The sequence below is a fragment of the Tenrec ecaudatus genome, chromosome 12 (genome assembly GCF_050624435.1).
Source record: "Tenrec ecaudatus isolate mTenEca1 chromosome 12, mTenEca1.hap1, whole genome shotgun sequence".
Lineage (NCBI taxonomy): Eukaryota > Metazoa > Chordata > Mammalia > Afrosoricida > Tenrecidae > Tenrec > Tenrec ecaudatus.
Window position 1 is genome coordinate 26,065,604 of NC_134541.1, and position 24,569 is coordinate 26,090,172.

General features: G+C 50.8%; 1 protein-coding gene across 1 annotated transcript; it reads right to left on the minus strand.

Annotated features, from left to right (window-relative positions):
* Window positions 1-1,021: 1,021 nt before the first annotated feature.
* MYL9 (myosin light chain 9) lies at window positions 1,022-7,830 on the minus strand. The gene is made up of 4 exons (XM_075563675.1): window positions 7,691-7,830; window positions 4,568-4,788; window positions 2,455-2,616; window positions 1,022-1,652 (listed from the first exon to the last, which is right to left on the minus strand). Exons 2-4 carry the CDS (start codon window positions 4,749-4,751, stop codon window positions 1,480-1,482), a joined length of 519 nt encoding a protein of 172 aa, XP_075419790.1. The 5' UTR covers window positions 4,752-4,788; window positions 7,691-7,830; the 3' UTR covers window positions 1,022-1,479.
* Window positions 7,831-24,569: the final 16,739 nt, after the last annotated feature.

Here is a 24,569-nt window from a genome sequence, read left to right on the forward strand (position 1 = left end):
ACGTGGAGTTGAAACAAGGGGCTTATGGGCTCCATTTGGGTCCCAGAGTATGAAACCCTCATCCGGGTTTGGTTCTGGGCTTGGCTGGGGCAGTGCCGAGCGCTGCACCAGGTGAAGACCCTCCTGGACTGACGCTCAGTATGTCCTTGGCCCTCGTCAACACCGTGGCTGGTTGGTTGGTATGAGTGTGACCCTTAGGCTAGATCGAAGGACCAAGACGGGTCCGGATCTTTGATGGAGCGCCAGACCTCCTGAGAGGCTTCAGCCGACCCCGCACGGCTCTCAACTCTCTTTAGCCTCTGGATCCACTCCCACCCCTCTGCACGTGCCAGGCCCTGTTGTCGGTGCCCATCTCTCCCATGTGGCCAGAGCCAAGCCCTGCAACCTCACTTGCATAATGGAGAGGAGAGAGAGAGAGAGAGAGAGCGGTGGCCCCCTGCTGGTCATGTGGATTAGTGCCCCTCCAGTTGTTGGGGGCACAGACCAGCGCTTACTCCTGGGTTGACTGGGGTTTGAGGGAAGCACCTGGGCCCACCTCGGAGAATCTTTTCGCCTGTCTTTAAAGTCTCTTATTGCTCCTCCATCCTCATGCCCCCACCCCCAACTCCAGGGATATCCACCTCCTCAATCCCCAAGGTGTGTCTCTTCTACGCTGACCCTGGAGTTTTCAGGGACTAGAAAGGGAACCCTGGAGCTGTGTGACCTTGACCCTGCCTCCTCAGAGGGCTTCCTGTTGTTTCCTGGTGTGTGTGTGAGAGAGAGCGTGTGTGTGTGTGTGTGTGTGTGTGTGTGTGATGTGCTCCGCACCCACTTCCCGTCCCCTCCCTTTCTCCTCCATCTGGCCTCAGTTGAGCACGGAGCCTATTTGCAGGAGGGACTGGTTGGGCAAAGTGGGTCCCTGGGCCTAAGGCTTCAGGGATGATGGCCTAGACCCTTCCAGATGGGGCTCGAATGGAGAGGGAGAAGGGTGTTATGTACGACGCAGTCGGCCCCACCCAACCTCAGACACACAGACCTGAGGCAGTGCTTAGCCTTCTATTGGGGATCCGCCTCTCCTGGCACAAATTCCACTCCGCGCGAGAGCATCTCCTGGAGTACCAGCCAGGGTGAGGTGGGCTGTGGCGGCTGGCAGGGTGTAGGGGAGGGGTCCTGAGTGAGGCTTGTGTTTGTGGCAGTGGCTGGGAAGGGTTCTCATGCCCGGACACAGGGCCCTATCTGACCCCCTCCATGGCAGCCAAACCGAAGCTGGAGCCTCGGCCCCTTGCGGAGCCCCGCCCTGTGTCCCGCCCTTCCGGTGTGTCCCTGCGACCTCTGGGCTCCTGCAGGTGGAGGGAGCACTTGCCTTGAAACTGTGTGTCCAATGCCCGCCTCCATTGGGACTCTCGGAGGAAGGCCTCCCTGAGAGGTCTTGGGGGCCCTGGGCAGGGAGACGGTACAGGTGAGGGGGTGCAGAGGAGGGCCTGGGGAGGGCACGGTGGCTTAGTCGTCCTTGTCCTTGGCGCCGTGTTTGAGGATGCGGGTGAACTCCACGTAGTTGAAGTTGCCTTTCTTATCGATGGGAGCCTCACGGTACATCTCGTCCACCTCCTCGTCCGTGAAGCGGTCGCCCATGGTGGTAAGCAGCTCCCGCAGGTGGTCCTCGTGGATGAAACCTCGAAGGGGGGGGTTGAGGGAGGTCTTTGAGAGCCAGGCCTCAGGCTGGCTGTATGCAGCACCGACCGCGTCAGCCCTTGTGGGAGGGGAGGGACTGGGAAAACCGTGCATCCCTCATGTCCCCTCGTTTCGAAGGACGTGAGCAGAGGACTTGCTGGTCCCAGAGGGAAGGATTGTGCAAAGGATGCTGGGTGACACGCTGCTGTGGGGACCTGGGGCGGAGTGCAGGGCCCCGGCATGGGGCAGGGTCTGCCTTATTCCAGAGCAAGAGCTTGAAGTTGCACCGTCTGAATTGGAAGGCAGAGCACTTGGGCGAGTTTCCTAGCCTCTCAGTGTCCGTTGCCATGAAAGTGGGGTGAAAAGGTGCCAGCCTGGCAGGGGAGTGTGAATCTAGTCTGGAACATGTTCGTAACTTGCTCGTGAACCCCAAGAACTGTGACCCTTGCCGGCAGTTACTGCCATGTTCATTGTCCGTGGGGAAGCTAGCTATGAGGCGGGGGGGGGGGATGGTGTGTGTATGTGTGTGTGAGAGAGATGGATGGATGGATGGTTGGTGTGATGGCATAGGACACCATCTGATCTGAAAGGTCTGAGGCCCAGGGATGGTGCACTGGGACTGCAGGTGAAATCAGATTTGGTGCCAGAAAATGGGAGGGGCTGTTGGGTGGAGCATTTCGGGGAGAGGCCAAGGAGGCAGCAAGGTGACAGGAGTGGGAGTGGGTGGTTTCTGTTCTGGTCTGTGGGGATAGAGGGGCCCCACTGCATCCATCAGCCTTCCCAGGGCCCCGGCCGGGTGCCTACCTGAGGCCTCCTCGTCGAAACAGGCAAAGGCGTTACGGATCACATCCTCGGGGTCTGTGCCGTTCAGCTTCTCCCCAAACATGGTGAGGAACATGGTGAAGTTGATGGGCCCCGGGGCCTCGCTCATCATGCCCTCCAGGTACTCGTCCGTGGGGTTCTTCCCTGTGCGGGAGGGCAGACGGGTCTGCTGTCACCAGGCCGCCTCCTCTCCCCTCTCCTCTTGAGACCCAGAGCCTCAGGCACCCCCCCTCCCCATGGGGCGCAATGTGTTTCAGTGTCAAGCACTGAGCCCAGGGGGCCTGGCTTTCTGACCCTCCCAGCTCCTGCCTCCTGGGCCGAGCTCACCCTGCCACAAGGCCCACTCCCTGGCGGCCCTGACCAGGGTGATGTTCTGGTCTGGACATGGTCAGTGATGACTTCTGACGACTATCAGCCCTGTCCTGCCTGCCGGCTGCTCCCTGTGCATAAGGGGCTCCCCCACATCCCACTCTCATCACTGTGAGCCCAGTCTTTCCTGAGGCTCATACAGGGGAATCCTCTGGTCCGCCGTCACCCAGTGAATGCAGAGCGGGGCCCACCTTTGAACCCAGACAACCTGACTGTAGATTCTAGGCACAAGCCTGGGTTTGAACCCCAGTCCTGTGCCCGTTTCTCCTGCCTCTGAGGAGTAGGATAGGATGTAAGCACCCCTGGCAGTGCTCGGTGCCGCCCTGTGGTTGCTGGGATCCCCTGTGGCTCCCCAGTCCCAGCTCTGCCGGAGTAGCCGTGTGACCCTGGACGAATCACTTCACCTCTCTGTTTCCGCGTTTGTAGAGTGAGAATGACTGTCACATCGACCCATTAGAACGGTTTTGAGATTTAAGATAATACCCTGCAAACGCAGCATTAGGGTTTTATTATTTCCCGCTGTTATGTTTGTTTGTTTTGTTTTGAATCATTTTTTTATCCTGAGGATGATTTTAATCAGAGGCCATGACTGATCTGGGGGCCCACTGAGCTGAGTTCCAAGCATGGGTGTGTTTCCCTGTTGCCCCATCACAGGAGCTTGGGGCCCAGGGCTGCGTGAGAAGGAGTTCGTGTTCCAGACCCCCTGGGACCATGAGCCACCCCCCCTCCTGAGCTGGGATTTCTGGACGGCAGAGCTTGAGGATGGGGCCACGCTGCTCACATGAACTGGGTGCTTAGGGCCAACCCTAAGTGCAGGCCCCGTCCTTATCTGTGAAGCTGGCAGGGGCCCGAGTGACTATCCCAGCATCCTCCTCAGGAGAACGAACCCCTTCTAGAGTCTGGGCTGAAGCTAGAAAAAGGGATGGCACCTAGGGTGGGGCTAGTGTTGACCTGTCAGATCCCCTTCACCCCCAAGTTGTCCAGTCCTCTCCCCAGACACCCTGGTATGTGTGTGTTTGTGTGTGTGTGTCTGTGTGCGCGCCATGGCCACCATCCCACAGGAAAGGAAACAGCCGGAGAGCGGGGTCCCCCAGTGTGTGAGGACAGAGCCAGGAACTGACCTAAGCTGCCTGGCCCCAAAGCCCTGTGGCTTGACGATCACATCTCCTGTGCTGCCGGTGATCCCCTGGCCCCGTGCCCCCACGCTCTCACCAGTAACCGGGGGAGAGTGGGGGGGGGGGCAATTGTCTTTGGCCAGCAAGTCAGAAGGATATGGGGGCAGGGCTTTGGCTGGGGAGTAGCATCTGGAAGCTTGGTCTCTGGGCCTCAGTTTCCCCAAAGGAGACTTGGACTTGCTCCCTGGGCCCGTCAGCTCAAAGATTGTGATTCTGAGAAGCCACTTTTGGTGAGAGAGGTTCGGAGAGGCGGGGACAGGTGCTCTCTGAACGAGGGGCCCGTATTCCAGACCAGACCCCACGTTCCCCATCTGCAGAGTGGAGCGTTGGGCCAGGTGGGTACAGGTCAAGCTGTCTGGAGAGAACAAACAGCATTGCCAAGGGCGACTGTCTGCCCCACCACAGCAGGCTCCTCGGTCCAGCACTGCAGTGTGACATGGTTTCCCTGTCTGTGGAGGAGAGACAGTGATGGCACCCACGCAGGCAGGACTCCCTGTGAGAGGAGCCTCAGGACCCTTGTGCCTACCCCCCCCCCCCCCTCGCGCGCTCACCCAGCGAGGCCAGCATGTCGTGCAGGTCCTCCTTGTCGATGAAGCCATCGCGGTTCTGGTCGATCATGTTGAAGGCTTCCTTAAACTCCTGGATCTGGGACTGGTCAAACATCGCGAAGACATTGGAAGTGGCCCTCTGTGGCCGCTTCTTGGTGGTCTTGGCCTTGGCCCGTTTGCTGGACATCTTGGCTCTGGGTGGGTGGGCGACTGTACAGGAAGGGCTGGGAGGGAGGGAGAGGGCAAAGGCATGACACAGAAGCCTCTTACCTTCCCCAGACTGGCTCCTGGGCCCCCCTTTCCCCCAGGCTTGGGGACTCCTGCTCTCCAGCTCTGTACCTCCATGGACAACTTCCTGGAACGGGGAAGTGGGTGCCCATAGTGGAGGCTCATTACCACCTTGGCGCCGCCTGAGAATTACTTGGTGTGACACACCCTGGGTCTGGGAGCACCATTTCCACTGTGACCCTGTCTGTCCGGGGTAGAACAGGTCTAGGCCCTGTGCCAGCCATTTCTACACCTTTTTTATCTCCTATAATCCTCCTTAGCATTGCCCCCTCCCCCTCCAAGTGACAGGGCTGGCAAGCCTGTGGCAGGCAGCGAGGGCCCCCTCCCAGGCCCCCAAGGACAGAGCTGCGTCCACTGCCGACCTCTTAGCCCTGAGCATTCCTAACATTCCTCCTCCTCCTCTCCCCTGGGGCCCCTCCCCCCCTGGCCTCTCGACAGGTTCTGGGAGGCCCAGCTCTGGGCATGCTTACTCTCCTCCCCTCCACCCACCACCCCTGCCTGCCCCAGGTAGACCAGCCTCCTCCCCCAGCTCCTGGTCAGCAGCACCCATCCCAGAGAGCCAGACTGGAAACTAAGACTTTCAAGTCCCCAGAGCCAGTGTGGGCCCCTCAGACTGCACATGAACCCCGTTTGCCCCATCTGTGTTGGTGCTCTGTGGTGTGCAGTCCCACGGATCTGGGCCTCTGTCTGTCCTCCACAGGCCCCAGACCTCCCTCCTCTGCCCCCACCCTGGGTACCCTGCCCTCTCCGTCCAGTTTTGGAGGCTCTCCCTCTGAAAGCTGGCCCCTACCCCCTGCTTTGATGAAGGACACTTAAAGATCAAGGGACCTACGCAGCCCCATGGGAGCTCATAGATGTTGGCTCAGTGAAGGACTGACGGCCACCTTGGCCATTCTACTGCTCTTCTGGGCAGGTGGGAAGCAGAAACTTCACAGAGGACTCTTTCCCCAAATCTTGTCACAGCTTGTGGGGACTGTGGCCCTGAGGACATAGTGCCCTTTGCCCATGGTTGAGGAGGTCACGGGCCTGATGCAGCCCGGGCTGCTACCACCTCCCGCCCTGGTCCTGGAAGCCTTCCACCTGCTCTCGCCTCCTCGGTTTCTCCCTCCAGACTCGAGGCTGAGTGCAAGTCATTCACCGGGTCTGGTCTTGGAGATTTCCAGATCTGGCGAGCCCTCCCGCCTCCCCAGGGATACACTGCTTGAGGTTATGGGACTGGCTGCCTGGGCTCCACTGGACCCACAGCCACTTCTCGGGGGACCTGGGTTGGGGGGGGGTGGGGGTGGGCAGTAGCTAGGGTCCTGGTCCTCCCGCCCTCCTTACCCCAGGTGGCTCCAGGGGCCTCGTCCCAAATGAAACGGCAACTATGAGGATGGCCTGGCCTGGGCAGCATCTCCTGCTGCTGCACAAAGGGGGCTGTGTTTTGAGAGGGGACTGACTCACCAGCATCTCAAAGCAACGCTTCTAAGCCCCATGTCTAAGCCCCATGTTTACAAGCCCCGTGTTTATGAAGGACTTAGCTCAGGGCACCCACCGCAGGCACCAAGTTCATCAGTTTAGCAGAGGTCTATGACGGTCACCTCGCCTAGGGCCACCACCTTGTCTGCAGGGCTGGGGCCAGGAGGACACCAAGGCCAGAATTGACTGGCTAGAAACAGTTACCAGCCCTCTCTGCTGCCACAGCTGCCCCACCCCTACCCCTTCTCCTAAGGGCCCTTGGCATGACTGGCTTGATCTGCTGCCATGCCCATCCCAGCCCTTTCTGGAAGCAGGTATGGTGAGAGTATCCCCACTGTGCAGACAGAAAAACTGAGGCCAAAGACCCTTGACTCCGGCCCCACCCCACCCCACCCCTTGGCCTGGATGAGCAGTTGGCAGTCTGGACCCATGCTTCCCTTACCACTTGACCGTGGAAGGAAGTGCCTGCCCTCAGACACCCACAGGCATCTCTGGGAGTCAGGTGGCCAGGCCGGTGAGCAGGGCAGTTTATAGGTTCGGTTGGGGGGGCTGCAGTCAGGTAGCCAGATGTCCCCTCCCTCCTGGATATCTAAGTCCCAGGGGTCCCAGACCCCAGGGACCAGACAGCTAGTGATGTGGTGCCATCTCCCACGGTCACTGCAGAGGCCTGAGCAGGAGCCGTTATCTTGTCATCCTCGAGACCAGGTAATGCCAGGTGCTTTGCTGGCTTGTGGACTCACCTCTGTTCAACTTTCTGAGGGCACTCAGATCAGCTGATGGGGTCTCCCCATGCCGAGCCCCCGTTTGGTCCCCCAGGCAGTGAGCCCACAGGGACCTTGGCTGTGTTCCTCCACCCAGCAGGCCCGGCTGGGAGGGAGTCCACACCTCTGTACCCTGGTTGCCGTCCCTGTGTCCTCGCCCAGGTTATGGGGAACTGGTCTGAGCAACGGGTAGTATGCCCTGGAGAGGTTCTCACGGACCCCAACTGAGCAGTTTCAGGTCCACACTGGTTCACTGCCCTGAGCAGGCCCTGAGATCACAAGCCACCCAGGAAGTCTTCACCGCAGTGGCTGGGCAGCCTCCTCCTCCCCTTGAGGAGGGCGACCAGATCCCTGGAACTGGACACTGCCTCTGCTGCCCAGCCCTGGGCCAGAATCCCAGTTGGACCCTGCAGGCTGGCAGCCCCCACCCCACCACTGTGCACTGTTGGTGGCCAGAGGACCCTCCCATCCCTTTCCCAGGGGCCTGCCCCAGGTCCCAGCCCGTGTCCTAGCCAGATCAGGATGGGGCCACACCCATCTCAGCCCCAGACAGTCAGACTTCGCGCCTGGTCCCCGAACCTGAGCCACCTGGCCAGGCTGCTGGCGGGCTCCTTCTTACCTGGTGCGGAGCAGGCGTTCGGTGTGGGGCACCAGCCGGCCAGCCGTCGGGTCTGGGTGCTGCTCGCGGGGGCGGGACCGGGGCGGGGCCAAGCGGCCGGGCCTTACAAGGCAGAAGAATGTGTGCGCGGCGGGCGGGGCGGGGCCGCGCCTCCGGTCCTCTGGGCCTTATTTGGCCTCCACCCACGAACTGGGAGGGGGGCGCCTGGGTGAGCTCCCCACTCCCCCCCTCAATACCACTTCCCGAGAGCAAAGGGACCTCCCCCGACCCCTTGGCTCTAGAGTAGGGAGGGGGAGCTGATGGATGAGGGGGCCGGCTGTTGGGGAAACTGATGGGCTAGGGGAAGAGCCCGCCTGGACCCCACCCCTGTGAGAGGCCTCCTTCTGCCAGCCTGCGCTAAGGCCAAGTATGGTGTTTTGCAGCCTGAGAGAGGAGAGGCAGGTTGGAGCGGGCCATCCACACCCACAGGACCACCAGGCAGCCCCCTTGTGGGGAGAGGGAGGGGTGTGTGTGTGTGTGTGAGTAAGAGGGGTGTGTGTGTGTGTGTGTGTGTGTGTGTGTGTGTAAGTAAAGCCTTGGGTCTCATGGGAGTGCATCTGTTGTCTGTTTTGTCCCAAAAACTCTGCTCTCAGTTCCCTCACCTGTCCGGTGGGGGGAGGTGGGGAGGTGTCACTGAGTGGCAGAAAAGGCCACAGAGCCACTGAGAAGCCAGCACACAGGGCAGGAGGCTGAGGGGCCAGCCATTATACCCCTACATTATCTTACTGACTGGAGAGAGAGCTGGTGGGACAGACACACCCATTAGGCATCTGAAGGCCCACTTTGATCGTCACCCTCATCCCTGCTGCCTCTCCCAGCCTTGCAACACGGATGTTCCCTAGGGAGCATGCCAACACCCCATTCTTTGTTCTGTAACTAGTAACTGAGCACCTCCTGTCTGCCAGGCCCTGGACTGGGTGCTGGAGAAACAGCCCGAACTGCAATCATGGCCCTTTCTGGAGAAAACACAGCTACTCGCTGTGTGAAGATGCTTGTGTTAGGGATCTGTGCCTTTGAAAGAGAGAGAGCAGGATGGTGTGTGTGCGTGTGTGTATGATGTCTTCTAGAGGAGAGTCAGAGAAGGGCCCTGAGGAAGTGACTGCCATCCAGAAGGAGCTTGGGGAGCGAAGGAAGGCCATGCGAGCAGCCTAAGTCCTTTGGGAAGTAGAAGTAGAAGTCAAGGACCTAAGGGAGTGAGACTAAGGGGTGGTGGGTAAGGTCTGAGAGGGAACGGCCACCGGGTTTCTTGTCCAGGCCGCTGCTGAGACACTGGTGAGTTCTGGACAGAGTGACATCATCTGGCCCGGGTTTTAGTGGAATCCCTCTGGGTGCTGTGTTGAAAATAGACCGAGGAGGTCAGGGAAGAAGCAGGGCGACTGCCAGGAGCTGTTCGGTCAGAAGTGGTGTTGGGTACTGTCCCAAACATGAGGGCCTTTTTCCAGGGACTGGGCTCTCCGGAGAACATGGTCAGAGTAGATGAGATAGTCTCACCCTCTTTGCATCTAAGAACTTCTTCCAAGACAGACATGCTGGTGGCTCCTGGTAATGTAGGTACTTCACTGTGTTAGTCCAGGTAGACTGGAGAAACAAATCCAGGGAGACTCATGTGTGTATAAAAAAAAGCTTTATATAAAGAGTAATTGTACATTAAGAAAACATCCCAGCCCAGTCCAGATCAAGGCCATAAATCTGGTATTAGCCCATGTGCCCGGTATCAATCTATAAAGTCCGCTTCAGAGTCATGAAACACATGCAATGGCGCCGAATGCAGGAAGATCACAGGCCAGTGGGGGGAAGTCTTTTGGATCCAGTGGCGGTGGAAGCATCTCAGCGCTGGCGTGGGTGTCCATGTGGCTTCTCCAACTTCGAGGATCTGGCTCACCATCAGCCTGTCTCCATGTGTCTGGTTAGCTGCAATCTCTCCCAGGGACCGAGCTGAGAGACAGAGAGAGAGACAGCAACACAGACTCTTTTGCCTTCAAGGAGGACTACTGGAGTTCCCATAATCCTCAGGAGAAGGCCATGCCCACACAGCGGCCTCACTTGCTATGATCTGATTGACAGGCTAGACTCCAGCCCATTCACTCTTAATCCTCTCAAATGGACAAATGTTTATATAACTATCACATTCACTAATACCATCATTCTCATGCATCACTTCTTTCTGGACTGCCTTATCCGTTGTCCAACTTTCACGTGCATATGAGCTGATTGAATAGACCATGGTTTGGATCAAGAGCATCTTCGTCCTGAAGGTGACAGCCTTGCTCTTCAACACTTTAAAGAAGCAAGTCTTGTGCAGCAGCTCTGCCCAAGGCAGTGCCGCCCACTTTGATTTCTTGACTGCTTCTTCCATGAGCATTGATAGTGGATCTAAGCAAAATGAATGCCGTGACATTCGTCTTGTTCCTGCTTACCACGACGTTGCCTGTTGAACCACTTGCAAAGAGTTTGGTTTTCTTTACATCAGGTTGCAATTCCAGTGACAGTCCTTGATCTTCATCAGCAGTAGCTTCGGGCGCCTCTAACTGATAGGGAAGTGGTGGGAGCCCGTAGGTCGTATGGGTAAAACAGTGAACCAGGAAGGAAGCTTCAAAAGCAGATGGAAGGAATACACCATCACTGGACCAAAAAGGATTGGTTCATGTTCAGCCATTTCAGGAGGTTGCGTACAATCAGGAATGAATGGTATTGAAGGAAAAAGCCCAAGCTGCAGGGAAGGCATTGGCACAAGAGTCCGGGAATTGGCGAAATGCCAATTGAGATATTTCAATAAATGGAGGCAAGGCTGGAAGTGTTAGAGGAAACCAGCCTCTACCATCCAAAGGGCCAGTAGGCGCAATTGTACGGTGATAATATATAAAGATTATAGTAAAGTCATAGAGACTAGGAACGACACGAGAGAGAATAAAGGAGTCTGACACATTTAAAAAAAACCATTTTATTAGTAAAAACATGGGACCCCAAATGGTAGAGAAGGGGGAGTGGCTGGCCTGGTGGGAAATGATCAAGGGTAAGGGTGCTTAGAGAAGAGGTATACTCTAGCCCAGGTGGCGATGAAGCATGGTAGTAGGGCAGGAGGAAAGTCAAGGGAGATGGAGGAAAGAGCTAGGAGTCAAAGGGCATTCATGGAGGTCTAGACAAAGACATGTACATGCAAATATATATAGGAGGATGGGGAAATAGATCTATGTGTCTATATTTATAGGTCAAGTATTAAGGTGGCGGAAGGACCTTGGGCCTCTACTCAAACACTCCCTCAATGCATGAATACCTTCTTTTATTAAATTGGAACTCTATGATGCTCACTCTCCCGACACAACGGCTGGAGCCAAAGTGGGTGAACAAGTAAATGTGGTGAAGAAAGCTGATGGTGCCCAGCTATCAAAAGAGATAGTGACTGGACAAGCGGCCATCTAGCTCAGAAGCAACAAAGTCCACATGGAAGAACACACCAGCCTGTGTGATCGAGTGGTCCCAAAGGGATCAGTTACCAGGCATCAAAGAAAAAAAAATCATATAATTGACTGCACACCTCCATGATAGGATCGCTGAAGACAAATGGGTGCATAAGCAAATGTGGTGAAGAAAGCTGATGGTGCCCGGCTATCAAAAGAGATAGCGTCTGGGGTCTTAAAGGCTTGAAGGTGAACAAGCGGCCATCTAGCTCAGAAGCAAATAAGCCCACATGGAAGAAGCACACCGGCCAGTGCGATCACGAGGTGCCCAAGGGACCAGGTATAAGGCATCATGCAAAAAAAAAAGATATAAGTGTGTGTATGTATGTGTATATGTATATAAGTATGTGTATATATGTATATATATATCATATTAAATGAAGGGGGAAGTGCAGAGTGGAGACCCAAGGCCCAAGTGTCGGCCAATGGAGAACCCCTCATAGAGGGGTTTAGGAGAGGAGATGGGTTAATTAGGGTGTGAGGTAGTACCGATGAAGAACACAGCTTTCCCCCAGATCCTGGATGCTTCCTCCCCCCAACTACCATGATCCGAATTCTACCTTGCAGGGCTGGATAGGACAGAGGCTGTACACTGGTGCATATGAGGGTTGGAGGTACAGGGAATCCAGGGTGGATGATACCTTCAGGACCAAGGGTGTGAGGGACGATGCTGGGAGAGTGGAGGGTGAGTGGGTTGGAAAGGGGGAACTGATTACAAGGATCCACATGTGACCTCTTCCTTGGGAGAGGGACAGCAGAGAAGGGGGGAAGGGAGACTCCGGATAGGGCAAGATATGACAAAATAACGGTGTATAAATTACCAAGGGCATATGAGGGAGGGGGGAATGAGGAGGGAGGGGGGGAAAAAGAGGACCTGATGCAAGGGGCTTAAGTGGAGAGCAAATGCCTTGAGAATGATTGGGGCAGGGAATGTATGGATGTGCTTTATACAATTGATGTATGTATATGTATGGATTGTGGTAAGAGTTGTATGAGTCCCTAATAAAATGTAAAAGAAGAAAAGAGAAAAAAATGATTAGGGCAAAGACTGTACAGATGTGCTTTATACAATTGATGTATGTATATGTATGAACTGTGAAAAGAATTGTATGAGCCCCAATAAATTGTTAAAAAAAAAAAAAGAGTCAAGTATCAGGCTTTGAAGAAATAAAACCAGAGTGCTCCTTTAAAAAAAAAAAAACATTTTATTAGGGACTCATACAACTCTTATCACAATCCATACATACATCAATTGTATAAAGCACATCTGTACATTCTTTGCCCTCATCATTTTCAAAGCATTTGCTCTCCACTTAAGCCCTTTACATCAAGTCCTCTTTTTTCCCCTCCCTCCCCACTCCCCTCTCCCTCATGAGCCCTTGATATAATTTATAAATTATTATTTTGTCATCTTTCCCTGTCTGGCGTCTCCCTTCACCCCCTTTTCTTTTGTCCGTCCCCCAGGGAGGAGGTCACATGTAGATCCTTGTAATCGGTTCCCTCTTTCCAACCCACTCACCCTCTACCCTCCCAGTATCGCCCCTCACACCCCTGGTCCTGAAGGTATCATCCACCCTGGATTTCCTGTGCCCCCAGCTCCTATCTGCACCAGTGTACAACCTCTGCTCTATCCAGACTTGCAAGGTAGAATTTGGATCATGGTAGTGGGGGGGGAGTCTGACACATTTTAAGGTAGCATGTTTACCTCAGCCCCTCTTGGTGCTTCACATGGAGGTGGGAGAAGAGAGCATCTTTACTGTCTTGGGACATCTACAGGTCACCATAAGACATGCATATTCAGTAGTTTCATACTGGGTGGAAGCTACATGTGCTCCTGAGCTCACATGTGAGGAAGCCTGATACCTGCATTAAGGGAAGGTATGAGGGGAGGCCGGGCGACACAGCAGGGAGAGATGGCAAAAGGATGTCAGCTTCTATAGGAACATAAAATCAACCATGTGATCACTTTAAGGCTGCATAGCTGTTAGGGGAGAATCTGTGAGAACAATATTTAAGACATGATAATGTACTTGGACTTTCTAACCTACCAAGGTGGCGGCTTTCCTACCGTGGAACACCAGATTCCCTGTGTTCCGCGTGAGGGAACACAGTCCTCATCATGTTTCCCTAAGTGCTAGTTCCCCACATGGAAGTGCTCCCCCATCTAAGTCAAGACATTTGGAGACAGCTACCCTGACCAAATGCCTGGGAGAGACCCACGTTTGTGCCCTTCCAGAGGACTGTGGGATGACATCAAGGGCGACATTGAATGGTCCGGGCACCCTTATTGAAAATCAGTTGACTGTAGATTGGGGGTTTATTTCTAGACTCTAAATTATTTCCCTTTGATGTCAATCTCTTATCTTGACTAGTACCTCACTACTTGCTTGTACTTTGGTTTAAATGTATTTGTTATTGAGAATATACACCCTTTCAGTCATTTCAACATGCATAATTCAGTGACACCAGTCACACACTCTTGGAGGGGGGCAACCATTCTCAGCTTCCCTTTGTGTTGCCCCCCTCCCCAGTTAATATAGATTTACTGCCTGATAAGGTTCAGTGAATCTTTTGAGTAATTTGATTCCCTGTGTTAGGTTGTTGCTGGGGCCATCAAGTCGTTCAATTCATAGCGACCCTCTGCACCACAGAGCAAAACCCTGCCCGGCCCTGCGCCCTGCTCGCAAGCATCCTGTGCCAGAGCCCGTGGTCGCAGCCACCGAGTCAGGCCATGTCATTGAGGGCCACCTTCTTTTTTGCTGCCCTCTGCTTTATCCAGCATGATGTCCTCCTTCAGGGGCTGGTCTCCCCTGACTGGCAACATGCCCCAAGGTTGTAAGACCAGTCCAGCCCTCCTGGCCTCTGAAGACCACCCTGGTCATCCTTCTTCACAGGCAGATTTGTTGGTCCGCTTGGCAGAAGATCCCACGGCGATAGTTCTTTACTGGAGCGTGATGCTCAAGGCAGGTCATTTTGATTCGCTAAGCCAGGCGTGAGGACTTCAGGGACTCTGGCTTAAGGTTTAAAGATTATCGCAGGGCAGTAATTTCAGGGGTTTTTCCAAACTCCATGGCTACAGAAAGTTAAGAGTCTGTGAAATTTTGAAATTCTGGGCTGAATCCCCCCACTCTTTTAGACTAGGATACTTCTATAACATTTTTCAATTAAACCATTCAGTAATGGTAGCCAGGCTCGATCCTCCCTCCCCAGTCCCCATCTCATGGCAGAGGATCGACTGTTGATGGAGGCGGTGAGTCACACTTCCACAACCTTCTCCTAGTCCTTTCTCACCTTCAGGCTCATTGCTCCCGGTGGACAGAGACCAATTGCTGTGCCTTGTGTGCTTACTCCAAGGTTACAAGGCCCCACGTACCATGCAGTGAGCTAGGAAGTACAAGATGAGGCCAAGTAACTGATGCCGTGAAACCAGGACCCTACACCTCCAAGCCAAGGAACCCAATCCCACATGTTTAGGACGCACCTAAAAAATCGCAAAGGCTCCTCCTTTATGTTTTCATTGTTCTAGATCTACCACACATTTGCCAATTCAACTTTGTACAGGTGTAGAATCTTTAAAAATTATTATATTTAATAATAGATATACAACCTATTGATTACAATTACGTTAATCGTCTCTCCGACCAGGTCCCTTATCAATGTGATTTCCAATCACTGTTAATCCTCCCCTTCCCGGTCCCTTCCTCCTCTGGTCTCTAAGCATTGCCTTTCCTGTTCTTTCATAAAGTGATGTCACACAGTATCTGTCCTTTTGTGCTTGTCTTCCTTATTTAGTGCTGCCATCACTGAGTTGTTTTGTCATGGCTTAGAGGCCAGACATTCACATTCAGGAAAGACAGCGCTCAGCTCTGGGGGAAGCTTCCCGTCTCAGCATCTAGTTTCCTGGTTCTGGAAGAGCTTCTTGCCCCCTCTCTGCTCCCTCTGTTGGGTTTGTTTAATGTCCCTTTATGTCTCATTCTCAGGTTGACTCAAGTTATAGTCCACACTGACCCTGTCTCATTAACATAACAAAGCAACTCATTTCCAAATGGGTTTACAACTCTAGGGTAGGATTTAAAAACAAAACCAAGAAACCTTTCCTGTGAATTAGGTGAAGGCTCAGGAACAGGTCACTCGGTTAATGGCTCAGCCACGTTTTGTTTCAACTGGTCCATTGCTGGGGTTCCCTTAATGGCTGATCTCACCTTCTCCAGTGTTTCCTGCTTCCATGCCGCCTCCCCCCCCCCTACGACCCTTTGATCTTAAATGGTTGATTATCCCAATGCCCGTGTGAGTTCCATTTCTTACCTGAAGGGATGGATATTTAAGGGCCATAATCTTGGCGTTTCCATCTGTCTCTCAGGCCATTATGCTTGGTCTCCTGTGAGGATTTTACAAAATATTTTGGGGGAACATAACCCCAATATGTGAGTGATGGACTTCCTTCATGCAGCATGTCCTCAAGCTCCCTTTCATAGTTTATAGCCCGCTGGCTGAGTTGGATGCATGTAGCACATTTGATCTATCGGTGCATCTCATGGGTTCATGGGCAGGTAGGTTGTTTCTGCCTTTCGACCGTCACGGTGGCGAACTGGTGTGGGACCTGCGCCCGTGCTGCGGGTCTGCTCCTCAGTGGAATTGCTGGCTGTGTGGCCTTTGCAGGATACCCCACGGCTGCTTCCCACAAGGGCTGCTTCCCACAAGGGCTGCTTCCCACAAGGGCTGCTTCCCACATGTTGCACTGCTTCCCGCAGTGGAAGAAGGCTTTGATTTCCCCGCATCCTTCCCAACACTTATTTGGTTTGGATTTTCTAGTTCTTTTTTAATTGTAACCATCCTAATAGAAGTGACGTGTTATCTGTCTCTGTTTGGTGGTCACTGGAAACGTCCTCTTTGGTGAAATGCCTATTCAAATACTTTGCCCATTTTATGACTGGGTTGTCATTTTAATCTGCCAACGTTTTATATCTGTTTTGGTTATTAGATCCTTATTGGATATGTGCTCTCCAAAGATAATCCCCCAGGAAGTTGGTTAGCTTTTTACTTTTATGATCTTTCTGACGAGCGAAAATTCAATGTTTATGAAGATGTCCCATTTTTAACTTTGTCTTTTACTGTTTGTGCTCTTGTTATTCTATTAGGTAATCCATTAAAAGCTAAACATCACAATGTTGCTCCCTGCATTTTGCTCTGAGAAATTTATGGTTTGAAATTGTACATTTAAATCCTTAATCCATTTTTTGCATTTAATTAAAAGATGGGTGGTTTTTACTTAAAATTTACATATAACATATTTGTACTATATATTCTTTTAAAATGTAGTTTTATTGACAACTCTAGATGTCTAAATTAATAGTTTAGATTTATATAAATGCTAAAAATTATATGTATTTTACCGTCAATCCTCTTCATCTTCTAAATACCAGTTTCACTGTTACTAGTTGTAAAATTAATGATTTTATTAACATTTATGTACCATACAGTTCAATAGTTGAATCTTTTCAAAAGAGTTGTACAATCATCACTATACTCAATTTTAGGATATTTTCTTCATTTTTGAATTCCTTATTATCTTCCCAGATCCCCGTTGTTCTCCTCTGCCATTACCTTAAGAAACTATTAATCTAGTTTTATCTCTATAGCTTTGCCTATCCTGGATTTCATATAAAGAAAATCATGCAGTGACAACAAAAATCAGTAACTACAAAAGAAAACGCAGAAAAGCCTCAGTCCAAAAGAAAGCAGAAAATAAAACCAGAATAAAAATGGGTCAAACAGGAAAACAAATGATAGGATGTTAAATTTTAACCTAACTATATCTGTATTAATTCACTTCCTGATTGTGTGCTCTGTCTGTGGACAAGGCAATTCACATCCCTGGTCATTGGTCCACGGGAATTCAGTGGAGTCTTAATCCCCGGGGGGATATGGCAAATGGGTTTTAGGTTTTCACTGTCATCTACAGTCTTTGTAAACTGGGTGTTCAGAATTTAAGTTCTAATACTATTCCCTCCTCTAATCTTGAATTTTATTATTTACAATTCTTGGATCTCACAGGCTGGTGTGCTTTTTCTATGTGTATTTAGCTGATATGGTTGGGTTTCTGGAGTGGGATGTACCCCACGCTAGAGGCCCTCCTTAGGGGTGAGGGCAGAGCAAAAAGAGACTGGGGGCAGGCCACGAGGGGGTGCCATGAGAGCATGCAGGGATGTGCTTCCTGCTGGGGGCAAACGTGGTTGAAGGTATTGGTTGACCCCATTGGCTGAGTTCAGCCCACCTGTGTGTTGTCATTTGCTGGTACCTAAGGTGGGTGTGCGCAGGTAAGGTACTGGTTTTACCTGGACCTAGGGGGTCGTCTGTGCATGCTCAATTTGGGTCTTCCCATGGGTGTCCAATAGGGTGCCTGATTTCTTTGCAACCTCTCCTCTATGGGGGCCTTTGCAGGCATGGGAGGGACAACCTCCCTGTCCCAAGCTAGCCACCTAACAACACTGCACGTAGATGGCTGCTTGTTGTAGTACAAGAGCATAGTCCCAGACACTATTCATCTCTCGGTCATTTGTTGGTCCATTCTGAATTTTTTTGTATGGTGTGAGGCACAGATTAGACCACACTGTCTTGATTGAGCTAGTTGTTACATATGTTAGGAAGTAGCTAACTTCCTTCTTTTGTAGGTAATTTCCAGTCGTCCCAGCGTCATCTGTTGAGAACACCAGTTTTTCTCTGCCACATTATTGAAATTCAATTGCTCATAATGTTTGAGGTTTTGTTTGTGCTTTTTCACCTTCTGGATTCTTCATTATATTCGATTGATCCAAATGTCTATTCTCATGTCCCACAAGGTTGATTATTTCATCTCCATAGTTAGTTCTGAAGTTGACAAGTATGTTTCCCAACTTAGCTTCTCTTTTTCAAGATTGTCCTGGCTATGTTGGGTTCCTAATTTCACTTCCACATATGAATTTTACGATCACCGTGTCCATTTCCACAAAAATGGCTGGGCGTTTTGACTGGGATTATGTGGAATTTGTACGTCAATTGGGAGTACTGCCATCTTAACATGTTTTCTTCTAATCCATGAACATAGATGTCTTTCCATTTATTTGGGTCTTTGTCTGTTATCTAATGCTGTTATAACAGAAATACCACTAGTTGATCAGAACTTGATCCCAACAGTTTAGGAGGCTAGAAGTCCCAACTCCTCATGCCAGCTAGAGGACAGGCTTTCACTTTCAGCCCTGGGAGAGGCCTTTGTCTCCTTTCAGCACATGTGGGTCAGGTCTTCTTTAGAGATTTCCCATGTCCTGGCACCAATCTTGCCTGGCTCCAGGAGGCTCTCAGTGCAGGCTCCCTGGGTTCAGAGGGCACGCTTTACTCTTGGCGCTTGTTTCTTGGCAGTTAACTGAGGAACTCCTCTCTGCTCCTGTATTTAATCACTTTTATGTGTCAGACGAGATGGATGCAATGTACAACTTAATCCTGTAAAGGCTATCCTGCCTCAGTTAGAACAATGGCCTCTAATCCAGACCCAGTAACGTCTTAGAGGCTAAGATTGACACCTCATAGTACAGTGATGCATCAGATCCCCAGTGGAGAGATGGAGTCATTACTTCATACCAAGTGCCACTCCCAACCAAGGTGACACAATTTTGGGAAACACAATTAAATCAGTCATCATCTTTGTGTGTTTTTACATAGGAGGGGTACCCCCACAAACAAAAACTGGAATTTTTTCACAAAACAACCTTATCACCTTCAAAGTACTCTCCATTACATTGAATACATTTGTCAAATCTGCGATTCCATTCTTGGAAACATTTTCAAACTCATCTGTTTGCATGGTTGGCAGTGCCTCCCTTTTTTTCTTCTTCATCCCTTCTACATTGTCAAATCGATGCCCTTTCATGTCCCTCTTCATTCTCAGAAACAAAAAGGAGTCGCATGGAGGGAGGTCAGGAGTAAGGTGGGTGGGGCAAGCCAGACAGGCTGTTTTTGGATCCAAACTGGTGCTCTGAGATGGCTGTGTGAGCAGGTGCATTGTTGTGGTGGCAAAACCAGCCCCCCAGCTGCCACAAGTCAGGCCTTTTTTGGTCACACACTGTCATGCAATCTTTTCAGAACCTCTAAATCAGTGTTTCTCAACCTTCCTGATGCTGTGACCTTTTACTGCAGTTCCTCATGTTGTGGTGACCCCCCAACTATACAATTATTTTCACTGCTACTTTATAACTAATTTTGCTACTGTTTTGAATCGGGCGGCCCCTGTGAAAGGGTCATCCGACACCCCCCTCCCCAAAGGGGTCGCGACCCACAGGCTGAGAACCGCTGCTCTAAATAGAAAGCTTGATGAACAGTCTGACCTGGTGGGATGAACTCCAATTGCACTACAAGTTTCGTCTATTCAGGAAGCTGACAGACGTTCAAACGGAGGTTTATTATCAGATGGCATTTCACCTTTTTGAAATGTGCACTTGAGTTTTTCCCACAGCGCTGTCCTAGTAAGCTGTGTTCAACATCACAACCATTTCTATGGCATGTGTCCTGAGCAGGAACCAGAATTTCACAGCTGCCCACTATTCTCTTAAATCAGCCATCACCAAAAAATGTGGTTTGAGCAAAACTGATTTCACAAAAAAATTCACCGTGACCAGAGAGAACCTTCCCAGGCAACACCACTGCGTGCACTAACTCAGAGTGAGTTGCTCGATGTTCGCCTCGTGGGAAAAATGTACCGTGAAAGCTCTGCCCAGCAGAGCTTTTGTTTGTTTTTTGTAGGGGGAGGTGCCAAGTCTTTAACTTCCTTGGTTACATTTATTCCTATTTTAATTTTTTATGTTAAGTGAAATTGTTCCCTTAATCGTTTTGCCAGAAAACGTTCACTGCTAATGCTTAGAAATCCAGTTGGCTTTTGTATGTTGACTTTGCATCTTACAATCTTGTTAGTATAATAGTTATCATTGTGTGTGTATGTATTCCTTAGGATTTTCTACTTATAAGATAATGTCAACTGAAAATAGAAATAGTCTTAGTTCTTCCTTTTTTGTGTGATCCAACTGAGTTTTTTTGGTGCATTTTATTATCTTTGTGTTTTTTAAAAAATCTTTATTAGGGGCTCATACAACTCTTTATCACAACCCATACATACATCAATTGTGTACAGCACATTTGTACATTCATTGCCCTCATCATTCTCAAAACATTTGCTCTCCCCTTAAGCCCCTGGCATCAGCTCCTCATTTTTTCCCCTCCCTCCCCGCTCCCCGTCCCTCATGAACCCTTGATAATTTGTAAATTATTTTTTTGTCATATCTTGCCCTGTCCGATGTCTCCCTTCACCCACTTTTCTGTTGTCCATCCTTCAGGGAGGTCACATGTAGATCCTTATAATCGGTTCCCCCTTTCCAACCCACCCTCCCTCTACCCTCTCAGTATCACCACTCACACCACTGGCCCTGAAGGGATCATCCATCCTGGATTCCCTGTGTTTCTAGTTCCTATCTGTACCAGTGTATATTCTCTGGTACACTTGCAAGGTAGAATTGGGATCATGATCGTGGGGCGGGGGGTAGGAGATGGGGAAGGAAGCATTTAGGAATTAGAGGAAAATTGAATTTTGCATTGTTGCTACATCGCACCCTGTCTGGCTTGTCTCCTCCCCAAGACCCCTCTGCAAGGGGATCTCCAGTGGCCTACAAATGGGCTTTGGATCTCCACTCTGCACTGCCCCCCTCATTCACTATGGTAAGATTTTTTGTTCTGATGATGCCTGATACCTGATCTGTTCAACACCTCGTGATTGCACAGGCTGGTGTACTTCTTCCATGTGGGCTTTGTTGCTTCTGAGCTAGATGGCTGTTGATTTACCTTCAAGCCTTTAAGACCCCAGATGCATTTTTTGATAGCCAGCACCATCAGCTTTCTTCACATTTCTTTATGCACCCATTTGTCTTCAGCGATTGTATCATAGAGGTGAGCACACAATGATATAATTTTTTGTTCTTTAATGCCTGATAACTGATCCCTTTGGCACCTTGTGATCACACAGGCTGGTGTGCTTCTCCCATGTGGGCTTTGTTGCTTCTGAGCTAGATGGCTGCTTGTTTACCTTCAAGCTTTTAAGACCCCCAAATGCTATATCTTTTGATAGCTGGGCACCATCAGCTTTCTTCACCACATTTGCTTATTCACCCTTTGTCTTCAGCGGTTGTGGTGGGAAGGTGAGCATCATAGAATGCCAATTTAATAGAAGAAAGTATTCTTGCATTGAGGGAGTACTTGAGTAGAGACCAATGTCTTTCTGCTACCTTAGTACTAAATCTATAAATATATGTACATAGATCTATTTCCTCATCCTCCTATATATTTGCATATATACATGTTTTTATCTAGACCTCTATAAATGCCCTTTGCCTCCCAGCTCTTTCCTCTATTTCCCTTGACTTTCTTCCTGTCCCACTATCATGCTCAGTCCCCACCAGGGTTTCAGCAGTTCTTCTTTGTTACATTAGCCTTGATCATGCCCTACCAGGCCTCCCACACCCTCCTCACCACCAATTTGGATCACTTGTTGTTCCCTTGTCCCTGGGTTTGTTAATACCACTACCTTTCCCCCCACTTCCCCCTCTCCCATGTCCCCCAGAACTGTTGGTCCTGTTGTTCATCCAGCCTATCTTATTTAGACAGACCTGCGGAGATAATAACATGCACAAAAACAAGACAGAGCAAGACCAAGCAACAATATACAACAAACCAGTTCTTTCTTTCTTATCTGGGTGCCTTTTATTGAATTTTTCTTGACTAATTGCCTTGGCCAGGACTGAGTTGGAAAGAAATGTTGCAAGTCAGCATATTTCTGATCTTGGGGGGGAAGCATCAGTCTTCTACTATTTAACGTGCTGCTACGGTGGGTTCTTCCTGGATCAGGCTGAGGAAGGGCTCCTCTGCCCTTCCTTTCTCAGCGCTTTTACAATGAAAGGATTTTGAGGTTTGTCAAATGGTTTTTCGGAATCTTTCCAGATGTCTTTAGTCTCTTTTAATCTGGAGCAGATTTTTCTATTGCGATGAATTCACATAACATGCAATTAACCTTTCCAGGTGTACAATTTAGTGGCATTTAATTTCACTAGCTATCTCTAATTTAAAAATTTCCATCATTCCATAGCAACTCTCCCCTCTTTCCTCTTCTTGTTGTCACCAATCTGTTGTCTCCATGGGTCGGTCTATTCTGGTTATATCAGAAAGCAACACACACACACACACACACACACACACACACACACACACACAGTGACATTTGTGTCTGGCTTCTCAGACTTGGTATGTCTTCTCTGGGTGGCACCGTTTGCACTCGGCTACCCACTGAAAAATTCGTGGTTTGAATCCACTCAGCAGCACCTTGGAAGGTGGGTCTGGCGATCTGCTTCCGAGTATGACCAGAAAAGCCCGCGGAAGCTCTCGGTTCTGTCCTGTAACACACGGGAGCCTTGAGTGGAGAGGCAGCAACGCCCTCATCGGTACCATGTTCCTCCTTTTGGCGCAGAGCCAGGCATTTCCTCGTTGACCTTTGAGTGTATGCCATCTGTTGGCTCTCGTGGATAATGTGACTGAGCATTTGGATGCCGAGTTCCGTGTGGACATGCTGTCACTTCTTGGGTCTGCCCCTGGGAGCGGAGCTCCTGGGCTTTATGTGGTAATTCTACACTCAGCGTTGTGAGGAACCACCAGACTGCGGCGTTCTCCATCACCTGTACCACTTTGCATTTCTACCAGCACTTTAGGGGGTTCCCGTTTCTCCACATTTTAACACGTGTTGTATTCCATTTCTTAAAGCCACACAGTGGGTGTGACATGGTATCTCGTGTCTCTTCAAAATGCATTTTTAAGTGACCAGCAATGTTGGGCATCTTTCCATGTGCTTGTTGACCATTTGTCTGTTTAAATCCTCTGGCCATGTCTTAATTGGGTTGGTTTGTCTTTTTATTGTTATGAATTCTTGATATGGTTGGAATGCTAAGTTCTTTCTAGAAGATTTGCCAATATTTCCTCCCAGGCTGTCGGCTTTCCCCCACGTTTTTGCTTATGTCCTTAGATGCACCCAAACTGAAAATTTGCCCTAGGTCCAATTTATTGGTTTTTCTCTTTCTTGCCAAGTGCAGGGTCATGAGGCTGGACACCTACATTTTCTTCTAGGAGTTTGATTTCAAGTTAACTTTGGTCTCTGGCGCAAGGCAGGGCTCTCTCACCTACAGCATTGCCTGCTAGGTTTACACGTCAGGAAGGAACTCTCTCACCTCACGTGATTCTTAATGATGTATGCGTGCTGTGGATTAGATGCCCGTCTACAGGCAGATGGTTTTTTGCCCTCACCCAGAGGGGCCTCAGGGGACAGGCCTGGCGACCTGCTTCTGGAGGTCACAGCTCAGAAAACCCGACGGAGCAGGTCTGCTCTGCACTCAATGGGCTGTCAGGTCGGAACCAACGTGACAGGAACGATGACAGGAACCTCTGAGACAGGATGTGCTTCTCATCAAACTTCCACCTGCAACTTTTTATAGCCCCTGGTGATTTAATGGCGACGCTGAGGTTCGCTGTCTGAGGGGAGAGGCCTTGTTCAGCAGATTTGGAGTTGAGGGGAAAGTACAGGCTGAGATTTAATGTAGGACTTGTCAGTCTTTGAAGGTTAAGCCCCTGAAGCACTGAGGGCCCCCTAAGGCGTTTCCAGTTGTCCACAGTCTGCCCTAGATACATAGGAGACCGATCCCCATGCTAGCCGGGGCCAGAGTGTACCATGCTCCGTGGAGACTCAGGGCAGGGGAGCAGATCTCTGTTGCAGGAAGGTGTGCTCTGTGATAAGACATGGCCCTGCTCCATCCCAAACCTGACCCTTATTCTCGGCATTCAGGCTGGACAGGCAGTACCCCCTCTGTACCCCCTCTCTGAGCACAGCACTGGCTCACATTTGTGCCTCTCTGCTCACCATGTCTTTGCTGCTGCTGCTACTTGGAGGACTCCTATTCGTCCCTCAAAGCCCAGCTCAAATACTGCCTTCTCTCTGAAGCCCTGGAAAACCAAGGGCAGCCACAGAGGAAACTGTTCATGCTGCTCTTCTCTGGGCTTGGCAGACCCCTCTGTCCTGACCCTCAGGGACTCACTAGCTCCGGGCAGCGGCATTGTCACTCACCACACGGTGCCATCCTCACGTCAGCGATGGACAACACGGAGAAGCCACTTGACTCTGGCGCAGTGCAGATGGGGCTTCACAGTGGCCTGGCCCAGGTGTTTGTGAGTGTTCCCTAAGGAAATACCAACCTGGCGCCCAGGTTGGTGGGACGGCCAGGCTCCTTGTGTGAGGTACTGAGCTGTGCCTGGAGCAGAGCTGAGGGTCC